The following is a 14522-nucleotide window of genomic DNA, read 5'->3' on the forward strand; positions in this document are numbered from 1 at the left end:
ATGTATGTGTATAACTGGTGTTTTATTTAGAGCAAGAATAAAATTGGAATTTTTAAAAAATTTTAATCTTTGCTTTCAAACATACATGTGCCAGTTTTCCTCCTACCATAATGCTGGCAGTTCTGAGGTAACCATCAACACCAGATTTTCATGGCCTGCTTAAATAAATAGGGTTTTCTTTTGGCGAATTGTCCATTTTGCTTGAATTATGATTACCTTGTTGTTTTCGAATTTACCAAATGCAATTCCATTGTTTTTTTTTTAAACAAGATCCTCTCTCTATGCTATAAAGCTGAATTCATTTGCCATTTCCATTCTTCCAGTGATCTGTCATGTGCAGACTGTAAACAGATCATCAGAATTTGCATTTCATGTTGTACATGGATGTATTTTGAGGTGTAAAAACTTGAAAAAAAAAAAGATGAAACTCTTTTATGATGTGATTTCCTATATTCATTCATCATCACACTGTGCAGTTGTCGATTTCTACTGAAACCATCATCACTTTAAAATTTCATGTTAGGCTTCATGTTGCTCTGACAGTGGGAATAATGGAATTTTGTAATTCCTCATGCGAATGTTTTAGATGGAAATTTGAAAAGAAGTATGATGAAAAAGACTTAATGAGAGCGTGTCATTGAATTAATGCATGGCTTCTCACCTATGACAAATATGGGTAAAAAAATGACGATACGTGTTCATGTAATTTGTATTACCATTAAATACATGACATGTTTCAAGGAAGTTTGTTAGCGCAGCTAAATTATCCATAAAAGAATTGAATAATTCATAGGTTAGCATCTGTCCTCAGATGTGCCGAGTTTTCTACTCACTACATTGCATTCTAGTATTCTGCGTCTGACGAAACAAACTCCTGTATCAAATTCTTGGTGTGGTGTCTGACTAATGGAAAAATGATGGTTTCATCAGTTATCGAGGTACACTGTAATCGCTGGACTGTTTTATTCACTGTACACTTGTTTTAATCATGCGGTGTACTTTTAGAAGAAATTGCGTGTTTGGTTCTCAGACCAGATTTGCTAACACTAGCTAGCTAGTGTTATCCAATAACAGGGCTTTAACACCTGACCTGCCTGAACCGGATGCAACCATTTTGGCCAGTGGTTTGGAGTTCAGTCATATTTATAGTCCCAGAGGATGTAAATTATACAAAATATAAAGTTACAGTTAAGGCCGCATGTTTTTTTTTTATGCTCATTTTTTTCTGCGCAGTGCTGGCTGAGTATGATTTATTCTAAAGAACTTTTGTCTCTTCATCAGAACTTTTTCACATGTTCCTTCTAAACTTTGTTTCGATGTTGAGAACAACCAAAAGGCTTTGAATAATAACTGACAGTGAGACGAAAACTTTTTATATTGAACAAACCAACCTGGCAGTGGTGTGATGTACAAAGGGAGTATGAAAAGCCATCAGAATATCTGAGGCAGAAACATTTAAGGCATGTAATTATCTCCCTTTTGCAACTGGTGCTGAATTAAAATTTCCCTGCCCCAAAACGCTATGTTTGTGCGTCTTTTAAATTAGGTTTTGTTTTAAAAAGTTGTGTTACTGTCCAATACATGTAGCAGCAATCTAATATTTATTTGCGTCAGGCAGCCCCTGCGAATCTGATCGATCAGGGGCAGGGATCCATTTGACAAAGTTCTGACAATGCTATGCCAAGCACATTTACTGTGGTGATGTATCTCTTCAGTAATATGGATTTCACGTCACACAAATGTTGCGACAGCTTTAAAAAGGCAGACTCCTGAACAGTACTCTGTCAACTAAAGCTTGAATTTCTGTGATAACTACTAGCTGTGTTTGCTGATCAAGTGAACAACCATTGTGACTTTCTGACCATTGTGTCTTTCGAGAAGTTAAACAAGCTTTACTTTATTTAATTGATTCTTGTTTAAGATCATAGTTGAAACTTTTGCAAGTGTACATTGTCAGTCATTTTTATGGAATGAGGAAAAGAGAGTGCTTTAGGTAATAAACCACACACCATTGGAAAGTTAACGATTAATTTTCTTATGTGTGACCTAGCTACTCACCATATTGATAGATTTATTTATTTATTTATTTATTTATTTATTTGATTGGTGTTTTACGTGGTACTCAAGAATATTTCACTTATACAACGGCGGCCAGCATTATGGTGGGTGGAAACTGGGCAGAGCCCGGGGGAAACCCACAACCATCCGCAGGTTGCAGGTCCCTCTCCGGCCATACGTGGCCGGAGAGCCAGCATGAGCTGGACTTGAACTCACAGCGCTGCATTGGTGAGAGACTCATCGGTCATTACGCTGCGCTAGCGCGCTAACCATATTGATAGAAGGCAAGTGGTCACCATTGAACTAAAGACTGAACAAATTGCCCCCTAAGAGCACCATTTAATTTAACGAAGCCCTCCTAGGAAATGATGCTTGGGGATTAAGGAACCCTGTCCACGGCTGTGATTGAACCAACGACTCACCTGCAGAGTGGTTGGACTAACCTGCAGAGTGGTTGGAGTTACCTGCAGAGTGGTTGGACTCACCTGCAAAGTGGTTGGGCGCACACACCTTTCCCTTTTACCATTGAGTAGTTACATTCTGTAGACTTAGTTTGTGATGCATGTGGACTGTGTAGAAGAAATAGATCTGTGATACATGTAAACTGTGTTGAAGAAATAAAGTTGTTATTATTAAGTTATGTATTTAGTTGACTACAATACCGTTTGTTTGAAAGCCATTGTAATGAAAATCTTGTCTGGAATCTTGTGAATTGTTTATTTTTTTGTTGTTTTGGACAAAAAACATGCCAGTGAAGGAAATGCACCAGAAGCAATGTTTCATTCACTTTGATTTTATTTTCCGAGAGCTAGATTGGCCCAAGGCATGCATATTTTCTTTTCCTGTAGCTTCAAAGGATTGAAACGGGATCCCATAGGCATAGAGGCTTCATATTACACTTATGAAAATCAATGAGTCTTCAGACAGTGCCTTGTGGGACTAAGGCAAGAGAGAAGGCTCAGTAATGAAAACATGACAGTGACAGGAGATAGTCATGCTGATTATCTCACCATTGAAGCATGTGCATACCAGCCGTCATAATGACATGATATTGTTTTAGAGGACAGCCGGCGATCATGTATGTGATGAAGATGTATGGGAATACTCACTATGGTTAAACTTTTATCTTTATCGTTGTGAATGTTAGAGGCATTGTGTGTTTTTATCTTTGTAACAGAGAATATTTCATATATATATATATATATATATATATATATATATATATATATATATATATGGTGGGCCTATCCTTCCATCTCTCCATCTGTCTCTAGGTCTATCTGTAGTCATTTCAAAAACTTCTGGAGAGGCACTTTCATGTGAGTTTTTGATGGACTTTCACTGAATTCACTGAAGTCTCACTCAAAGTTCCAAGTGGGATGCTATGAGCAATCCCAAATGAATTTCCATAGGCTTGATATACATACATTGATTATACATACAAAGTTAAAGACCTCTCTTAATAATGTCAGCTTTGATCACTCTTCCAAGGCTGATAGCGAAGTCTTAGCTTGTCATAAGAAGCCAGACTTCGTACATTAAGATAAGTCTCATAATTTCAGCTGGTCTTCCTTTAGTTTCTGGACACACACATACGTACATGGTGTAAATGTACAGGTAACATGATGTAAATGTACAGGTAACATGATGTAAATGTACAGGTAACATGGTGTAAATGTGCAGGTAACATGGTGTAAATGTACAGGTAACATGATGGCACTTGATGATGGCTGTGAAATACTGCAGTACATGTGCTTAGAGAAAACATCGGAAACTTACTGCTGGACGGGTGATCAATTTCAATCTATATTTGTAATTTAGAATTTGTACTAATCGATACGTGTGACGATACTCAGTCAATATGGATTGATGTGATTTAGAAAATGGTTTAAATGAATGTATAAACGACTTTGGCGTTAATAACTCAGCTTCAACAGTATTTCAGTCATATCATGGCGATTAAATGGTTATGCAACAGCATTATCATTATTTGATTTATTTATTTATTTGATTGGTGTTTTACGCCGTACTCAGGAATATTTCACTTATATGACAGTGGCCAGCATTATGGTGGGAGGAAACCGGGCAGAGCCCGGGGGAAACCCGAGACCATCCGCAGGTTGCTGGCAGACCTTCCCACATACGGCCAGAGAGAAAGCCAGCATGAGCTGGACTTGAACTCACAGCGACTGCATTGGTGAGAGGCTCCCAGGTCATAACGCTGCGCTTGCGCGCTAACCAACTGAGCCACGGATGCCCGTATCATTATTTGGGATCAGGCTTTATAAATTAATGTAGTATTCAATATGGACTGACGGATACACATAGATGTGAATAAGGTATGACATGGTTTAAGCAACAGCATTATCATTATGTGGAATAAGGATTTATTAATTAATATAGAATCCAATATGTAGTGACGGATACCCATAGATGTGAATAAGAAATGACATGGTTTAAGCAATAGCATGATCACTGTTTGGGATAAGACTTATTATTATAGATACACTGCGTTCCAGTATGGGTTGATGGATAGGGGTTAATTAGAAAATGGCTTAACCATCAGTATTAGTTAGATGCATTATTATTTGGATAACACTTTCTGGGTAAGAATTGTAATACTGAAAATTAGCTGCGACCAGCGAGGGGCTGGGACCATGCAGTGATCTCAGAACCTGGGACCATGCAGTGATCTCAGAGCCTGGGACCATGCAGTGATCTCAGAGCCTGTGACCATGCAGTGATCTCAGAGCCTGGGACCATGCAGTGATCTCAGAGCCTGTGACCATGCAGTGATCTCAGAGCCTGGGACAACTTTCCACACCATTCAACCTACAGGCTTCATACAAAGATACAAGTACATTTTGGGGGTTTGGCCAAATAGATAGATTTATAGTGATCATGCTTTACTCATCTGATGATCAGAGAGACGATACAATTTCCATAGGCTAGAACAGGTACCAATAAACAAAAATTCACCACTTTGTTTGAACCGAGTGAGCATTCTGTTTTCTGAATGTTGTTCAGAATATTTTGTATTCACTGCATTTTTTTTTTATTCTGAATACTTTTTAAGTCACTGAAATAACCTTATTCACTTGATTCTAGCAGTTAAATTCTGATCGTAGGAAGGTGTTTTGATGCTTGTTTGAAAGGGAAGGCGATATCCCCTCTGGAAAAATGAGTAAGTGTGAACACGAAAATAATGGTTTTGTTTGCCTCTAAAAATGCACTAAGGAGTGGGTTGGGCTTTATGGGAGGGGGTGGGGAAGAGTTGAGGGGCAGAGAGGGCAATTTTTAAGTCATGTATACTAAGAAATTGATCCCCATATTGTTCATTTGTTATACAATCATTCCATTTATTCTCCTATTTCGTTTTAAGAGTTGTAATTTTGGACAGGAATCTGCAGATTCCTTCACTTTGACAGCCTCTTCTGGTCTTGATGTCAGAACATGTATGTAGCCATCAGTGCTTGTGTGGGTGTTTGTGCAATTGTTGAAGAACTTTTGTCTCTGATAGGCCAGAGGTTGGTGGTTTATCCCAAGCAGTCAAAACTTACGGTATTCAAGCCAAAGTACACTGTATACTGTAGGGTAGGACTTCCCTGTAGTATCAGTTGTAAAAAGTTAAATTAAATGTAGGTCTTGCTAACACTGCCTTTTAAAGTTTATGCCCAAATTTAACAAAATCCTAACAAATGGCATGTGAGGAGTTCCAGATTGAAAGTCTCTGACCTTTCAGACATACTTCACTTTAAAAAATCATTTTGTGTTTGTGCCAATGTATCAGAGAGGTTTTTTGCATCCAGTATATTAAATGCTATTGACAGAAGTTCACTCCGTGTACTTCTATACAAAAGAGAGGCTGTTTTTCTTTTCTTACAAAGAGAAAAAAACCCAGACTCTTTGAAACCCCAAGGCTTCTAGCCCTTGTTGTCACACACTTCTGCACAAAGGGAAAGGATATTATATTAATTTAGGTTTGTCTGTCATGGATTTGCTTTTGTGCAACACCTCCTCAAACGTTGTCTGATTTGGATAACGTTTTGCGTGCAATTTCTTGAATAGATGATCAGGTTTGAAAACCAGCCCAATCTGTTCATAAATTTTGCATATTTAATGAATTCCATGATTCTCATTGGTTGTTTTCTGTGCAACATATGTAACGGTTCCAAATATTTTCCAAATTTGATAACATTTGTGAGTGAGTGAGTGAGTGATTGAGTGAGTGAGTGCTTGGGGTTTAACGTCGTGCTCAACAATTTTTCAGTCATATGGCGACGAAGGAATCCTTAGGATGTATGTGATGTGCCTCCTTGTTTCAGGCACGCTCTTTTATCTAGTGCTGCTTCACTGAGACGACTTACCAAAGCCATTATACTGATACGGGTCAACCAGTCGTTGCACTATCCCTTTCGTGCTGAACACCAAGTGAGGAAGTTACAAACTTCCTCTTTTAAAGTCTTAGGTGTGACTCGACCCAGGATTGATCCTGGATCTACCACTCCCGAAGCGGACGCTCTACCAACTCTGCTATCAGGGCCGGTCGATAACACTTGTGTGTGGGTTCATTTTGTGTGGGTTCATTTTGTGTATAGCTCATATCAAATTCAAAACCCAGCCTGATCAGTTGTCGTTTTAGTGTGAGTTAAATATTGTCTGATTTTGATCAATTTTTGAGTTCAGATCCATTTTGTGGCCCCCGGCAGATCACGTAGTTAGCAGACCAGCTTCATCTGTGCTTAACTTTTGAATCTTTAATGGCAGATATAAATTCTGCTACTAATAGGCTACTGATGATGTTTTTCTTATTATTGGTACATGTATACTGATGTGAACTCAAACGGAAAATGGTGTACAACCTTTTTCACTTTTAATACTTTCTTGTAAAATGGGTCAGTCATTAACATGTGATATACTCTAGTTTTGTTAAGGTTAAACAAATTTAAGTCTGAAATGCACATTCACGTTGTTGCAAAGTATATGACTGGGCGTATATTCCTGAAGGAATATGTTGTGTTATCAGCTGCAGCAAGCTCTTTGTATTGTATAGAAAACTAGGTAGGCAAGCCAAAAGCTTGGGCAAAAAAGAAGTAATTTGACAAATAGCCTGAAGAAGGGTTCATCTAATATTGAACTGAGTGCTGACTGTCAGTGTATCTCTGATTAAGGCTCCATCGATTAAACTGTTTGTGTGGCTGGCAAAGTCATAGATCAGCAGGGAGTTGTTTAAGCTGAATTCAGTCAGGATACACAACACCTTTGTCTATGGAAACACCACAACACCTTTGTCTGTGGAAACTCCACAACACCTGTGTCTGTTGAAACACCACAACACCTATGTCTATGGAAACACCACAACACCTTTGTCTGTGAAAACACCACAACACTTTTGTCTATGGAAACACAACACCTCTGTCGATGGAAACACCACAACACCTTTGTCTATGGAAACACCACAACACCTATGTCTGTGGAAACTCCACAGCACCTATGTCTATTGAAACACCACAACACCTTTGTCTATGAAAACACCACAACACTTTTGACTATGGAAACACAACACCTCTGTCTATGGAAACACCACAACACCTTTGTCTATGAAAACACCACAACACTTTTGTCTATGGAAACACAACACCTCTGTCTATGGAAACACCACAACACCTTTGTCTATGGAAACACCACTACACCTATGTCTGTGGAAACTCCACAACACCTATGTCTGTGGAAACACCACAACATCTTTGTCTATGAAAACACCACAACACTTTTGTCTATGGAAACACAACACCTCTGTCTATGGTAACACAACACCTCTGTCTATGGAAACACCACAACACCTATGTCTGTGGAAACTCCACACCACCTATGTCTATTGAAACACCACACCACCTATGTCTATTGAAACACCACAACACCTTTGTCTATGAAAACTCCACAACACTTTTGTCTATGGAAACAAAACACCTCTGTCTATGGAAACACCACAACACCTTTGTCTATGGAAACACCACAACACCTATGTCTATGGAAACACCACAACACCTTTGTCTATGGAAATACCACAACACCTTTGTCTATGAAAACACCACAACACCTATGTCTGTGGAAACACCACAACAGCTTTGTCTATGGAAACACAACTCCTCTGTCTATGGAAATACTACAACACCTTCATCTATGGACATACCACAATGCCTTGGTCTATGGAAACACCACCACACCTTCGGTTATGCAAACACCAGCACTCCAGTCTCTATGGAAACACCTCAACTTCTTTGTCTATGGAAACACCACAACACCCTTGTCTATGGAAACACCACCACAACTTCGTCTATGGAAATACCACAACACATTTGTCTATGGAAATACCACAACACCTTTGTCTATGGAAATACCACATCACATGTGTCTGTGGAAACACCACAACACCTTTGTGTATGGAAACACCACAACACCTTTGTCTATGGAAACACCACAACACCTTTATCTATGGAAACACAACACCTCTGTCTATGGAAGCACCACAACACTTGTCTGTGGAAACACTACCACACCTTTGGTTATGGAAACACCACAACACCTTTGGTTATGGAAACACCACAACACCTTTGTCTGTGGAAACGCCACAACACTTTTGTCTATGGAACACAACACCGTGCTCTATGGAAAACCACAACACCTTTTTTCTATGGCCATACCACAACACCTTGGTCTATGTAAACACCACAACACCTTGGTCTATGGAAACACCACAACACCTTTGTCTTTGGAAACACCACAACATCTTTGTCTTTAGAAACACCACCACACTTTTGTCTGTGGACACACAACACCTTGGTCTATGGAAAATCCACAACACCTTGGTCTATGGAAAACCACAACACCTTTTTTCTATGGCCATACCACAACACCTTGGTCTATGGAAAATCCACAACACCTTGGTCTATGGAAACACCACAACACCTTGGTCTATGGAAGCACCACAACACCTTTGTCTATGGAAACACCACTACACTTTTGTCTATGGAAACACCACTACACTTTTGTCTATGGAAACACCACAACACCTTTGTCTTTGGAAACTCCACCACACTTTTGTCTGTGGACACACAACACCTTGGTCTATGGAAACACCACAACACCTTGGTCTATGGAAAATCCACATCACCTTGGTCTATGGAAAATCCACATCACCTTGGTCTATGGAAAATCCACATCACCTTGGTCTATGGACATACCACAACACCTTGGTCTATGGAAACACCACTACACTTCTGTCTATGGAAACACCACAACACCTTTGTCTTTGGACATACCACAACACCTTTGTCTATGGAAACACCACCACACTTTTTTCTGTGGACACACAACACCTTGGTCTATGGAAACACCACAACACCTCGGTCTGTGGAAACACCACCAAACACTGCTTACGTCTGTCTAATTCTTGTTACAAGTTGCACCATATTAGACACCAAACACAACTATATAATATCACCAAGTTGATCTTTATAACATTTTATTATAGTTTCAAAAGCCCATGAAGGACTCCTTTGCTTAAAGAAAACAGGAATGTAAGTTTAAGAATATATATGTTCAATATATTTCATTCATTAGCATTAAAAACCTGTAGAAATTTTCTGAAGATAACCATTAACTATATGTATGTGCATGCACCTCAAGCTTTATTAGCTTTCAATCCTTTGAAAGATATTTTCTAAAAGCTCTACACCATTGACGGTGCGTTCAAAGTGAGTTTGTCAGTTTATCTGACATAATGGAGTGCATTGGCTAACATATTGTGTTTCCTCTGGGTGGACAGATTAGGGATGCCATACTTAGCACATCACATAATTCCTTCCCCCAGGGACTGAGCTTAAAGGCCTCAGTTCTGCAGGTAATCACACTAAAAAATCAATAAACTCATCTCTTATGTGTATACGTGTATGTAAGTGTGGGAAAAGCAGTTGATTTCTGACAGCGTGAAATGCATTTGGGAAAAAAAAACTCAATAGCAGACTTTTGCATGATCTCTGACTGAAGTACACCTGTGTAAAAAAAAAACAAACTCAAATTTGGGTGTGATGTAAAGAAGCATGAATTCTGAGTGAAGTAATTTTGGGTGAAAAGCTTAAGACCAGACTTGTGCATGATTCTTGACTTTTGGATGAAAATCTTAAAATCAGATACGATATATGTCTGACTCAGGTATATTTGGGTAGGAAAAGCTCAAGGGCTGTGTGTGTAAGATTTCTGACACGTTCATGTGAGTAAAAATATCAAAAATCAGAATCATGCACGATGCAGTATTTTTATGTAAAGCTAAAACAAGAACACCATAGATGAGATTGTGTATTTGGAATCCAGTTCCGCTCTACGTATGCAGACAGTTTGCACAGCGGTTTTTTTTCTTTATACCCCGATAAACTGTAAAAAATAGTACAGTTAATTCTTAAGAAATATAAACACATATTCATAACTGGACATGTCCATGAATAACAGTGTCCATAATTGTGTACACGTAGGGTTGTGCATACAAGGTATTTGCAGTGCTTTTAGCATTGTTTTTTTTTCATATGCTCTATCAACTGAGCTAAAGGGTAATTCCCACTAGCTTCTGCTAGTATAAGCACTGGAAAGCTGGTCCAGTTACACTCCTCCCCACTTAAATCCACCCCCCCCCCCCCCCCCCCCCCAACACACACACACACACACACACACACACACACCCATAGGCCCAGAGCCCCACGCTTCTTGGAACCTGGTGTGTCACCCCAGAATTCCAACTTGGGTCTCAGCAACCCACATCCAGCGCTCCAAACTTATCTATAGGGAAATTCTCACTGTCACAGTACTATACACAATGCATGAAGAGGGCTTGTCTATTTTTGGTGTGAAACTGAAAATACTCAAAACAAAACCAGATACATCTGTAAGGTAAAAATATAAGATCTCTCATTGAACATTGAATGGAAAACCATGTTCAGGGTGACTATACATGTACCTGAAAACACAATCAGGCGTCCTGTTGCCCTTGGCACATCATTAGCTGTCAGGAAAGTTGCACTGGGCTCTTAAGAGTGAATGGATATTTTAGTCACTCCTTAAGATGTGTGAAGACTTGGCTCTTGGTCAAAGAAACTACTTTGTCTTCTGTGAATATAGCTATAAAAGAAAAAACAGCTGACAGGTGCTACAATTAAGTAACTGAAATATTGTGGATACAGCATGGGTTGATCATGCAATTGGACCCCAGTGCAAGAAGGGGATCATGCCAGTGGAGGAAACTGAACTGTTGTAGAAAATCTTATTGTCATGTATTGTTGTGATAACCCCCTGGATTACAACCCTTGGGTCACATCTTTACTACATGCATTGTTTTTACTGGCATTTTTTCCACCAGAATTAGATAGGCTTGTTTGAATTTCCCAGCCTCTATAGGCTGAAGATGCTGTTCAAAATTGTTGACAAGTTTTCTACGAGTGTAGATCTGTTTTGTTTACAGTTGCTGGGTTACCCACTCTTCCAAGAAAGTTAGTCAGTACAAGAGGGGGCCTCTGTGGCCTAGTGATTAAGGTGCTAGGATTGTTCAATGACTCAGGAACCTTTTACCTATGTGGTCACTATGAGTTCAAGTCCAGCTCATGCAGGGTTCTTCTCCGGTCATTTGTAGGATGGTCTTTTAGCAACCTGGGGATGGTCATGGGTTTTCCCTCAGTCTATGCCCGGTTTCCTCCCACCACAATGCTGTATGCCTCCGTTGTAAAAGTGAAATATTCTTGAGTACAGCATAAAACACTATTCAGATAATAAATAAATAAATAAGCATATGGAACAGTGGCTTTTGACCATTGAAGTTATATCCCAGGTCACATGGCCTGTTTTAAGAATTCAGCAACAGTAGTGTAATAAAGTAAATAAGAAAATCATCCATATGTATTTTGAAAGTGCAGACGCGACAGTCTTGATGATATGTATTTAAACAAGTATGAAATCAAACCCTGCAAACACTGATCCTCTCTTATCATATCGAAGAAGATTTTGTCTGACTTACACATCAGGAAAGAGAACTGTCTTCACATTTGATGCAATATATTTTTCCTGTCTTCACTCGGCAGTCCTGTGATCTACATTACAGTCCCCTGCAATTCAAGGCTTCAGGTCTGATCACATATGACACTTTCTTTCAGTTTATTGTATGGAAATTTTTACAGTATCCTGACTCTTTGTCTTTACAACAACAGTTTGCTATGATGATATAGCTAGGCGCAGGTACAGCAGAGTTTCTATAATTTTAGGATTTTCTTGATTCATCCTGTGCGTTTAACATTGTCACATAGCCCAGTATACAGTGTATGATGCCTTGTTGTCATGTGATAGTCGAATGTTGTGAGATATTGTGATGATGGTAATTCACATTATGATGGTGGTAATTCACATTGTGATGGTGGTAATTCTCATTGTGATGGTGGTAATTCACATTATGATGGTGGTAATTCACATTGTGATGGTGGTAATTCACATTGTGATGGTAGTAGTTCATATTGTGATGCTAGTAATTCATATTGTGATGCTAGTAATTCACATTATGATGGTGGTAATTCTCATTGTGATGGTGGTAATTCACATTATGATGGTGGTAATTCACATTGTGATTGTGGTAATTCACATTGTGATGGTGGTAATTCACATTGTGATGGTAGTAGTTCATATTGTGATGCTAGTAATTCATATTGTGATGGCAGTAATTCACATTGTGATGGTGGTAATTCATCTTGTGATGGTGGTAATTCACATTGTGATGGTAGTAATTCATATTGTGATGGTGGTAATTCACATTGTGATGGTGGTAATTCTGGTGGATTTTAAGTGATGTGGGATCCTACATGACCAAATGTATCTACAATGTGATCTTGTCTCGGCAGGTTGTTTTGGTGCGCTGGAATGAGCCCTACCAGAAGCTGGCCACCTGTGATGACCATGGTATCATCTTTGTCTGGATCAAACATGAGGGGCGCTGGTCTATAGAATTGATCAATGATCGTAATAGCCAGGTAAGTTTATGAACCTCTTATAAGTAAAGAACGTTCATACTAAACCTGTCTTGAATGACAAGTTATCAGAGATTGGTAGGTTTCATTACTGATACTTCTTATTAACCCGGGGCCATAATTAGGAGTGACATGAGTTCATTCCTTTGCTGATATAAACTGTCAAGTAAACATGGGGTGTCCAGAACTGTTTATCAAACTTTAACAACATGTGTACCTTGCCATATATGGAGACTTATGACAATATCTCAATTTTATGTAAAGTACACTCTGTCTGTTGAACTATTTAAAATAAAGAAAACTCCCAAACAAAGATGATTTTCAAATAATTAGAAATGTAAGATCTAGTTCTAGTGACTTCATATATTTTTATTTTTCACTAAATAATTGTTCACTAAACGTAATATACGTAAAAATACATCATGTTCATCTCAAATACACCAGCCATCCAGTTGAACCCTGTAGCTCTTTACAAACTGCTTGGAGTTAGATTGAATAGCTTTCAATACATTCGTGTGTTCACTTTGCTGTCGGTGTCTAACGCCACATATCAGCCAACAGACCGTTCTGTGTGCAGACAACCAGATCAATGACTTAAAGTCTTTCGGATCATAGATTTAATTTATACATTCAGGTTCACAATATGGCTACCTTGCACAAAGGAGAACTTTTGCATGTTTTTCTTATCATTCAGGAAAAGGATCCAAAAAATGAATTGATAAGAGTATTTGGACTAACCTTCACTATCTTTTTATTTTTTTGGGAGTTACTGTTTTATTGAAGTACATGTATCACTTCTCGTTGTATAAACTTACTTAAATGTGGCCATTTAATTGAATTAACCCATACTTTGTATTGTAGGCATCTAGCAGTAACTACAATTTTACATTATGTACATACATGTATATACTGTAAACTGTTTGACTGCAGTGAATAAATTCAGTAACTAGCATATGTAATCAGAATAATGGTCTATTAAAAATATTGTACTTACACTTGTGTAGTTTAACACTGGTTACAAATTTTCCAAAATTCACAACATATTTGTATGGCTTTGATTTAACGTCTTGATATTGAAGTTACAGTTGAGTTGTAACTACAGCTATGAGGAATCTTCGTTAGATATGTCACAATGTATTTGTCAAAAGTCACAATGTATTTGTGTGGCTTGATTTAATGTCTTGATATTGATGTTACAGTTGAGTTGTAACTACAAGGATCTTGATATTGAAGTTACAATTGTTGTAACTACATGTATCTTGATATTGAAGTTACAGTTGAGTTGTAACTACAAGTATGCATCTTGTCAGCATACTCGTCAACTGGAATGGTGCATTTAGGAGTTTCCACATCTAGGTTTCACAGCCCCTACTTCTTTAGAGGATAGATATCTTCATTAGATATGTA

At 38.5% G+C, this 14522-nt stretch overlaps 1 protein-coding gene across 1 annotated transcript in view; it reads left to right on the forward strand.

The window, feature by feature from the left end:
- The window catches only part of LOC135462098 (tubby-related protein 4-like), an 81290-nt gene that overhangs the window by 27636 nt on the left and 39132 nt on the right, over positions 1 to 14522 (forward strand). The window contains exon 3 of the mRNA XM_064739457.1: positions 12990 to 13118. Within this exon, the coding sequence (XP_064595527.1) occupies positions 12990 to 13118 (129 nt within the window). The remainder of the gene's footprint in view (positions 1 to 12989; positions 13119 to 14522) is intronic.

This window comes from Liolophura sinensis, chromosome 1, assembly GCF_032854445.1.
Source record: "Liolophura sinensis isolate JHLJ2023 chromosome 1, CUHK_Ljap_v2, whole genome shotgun sequence".
NCBI lineage: Eukaryota > Metazoa > Mollusca > Polyplacophora > Chitonida > Chitonidae > Liolophura > Liolophura sinensis.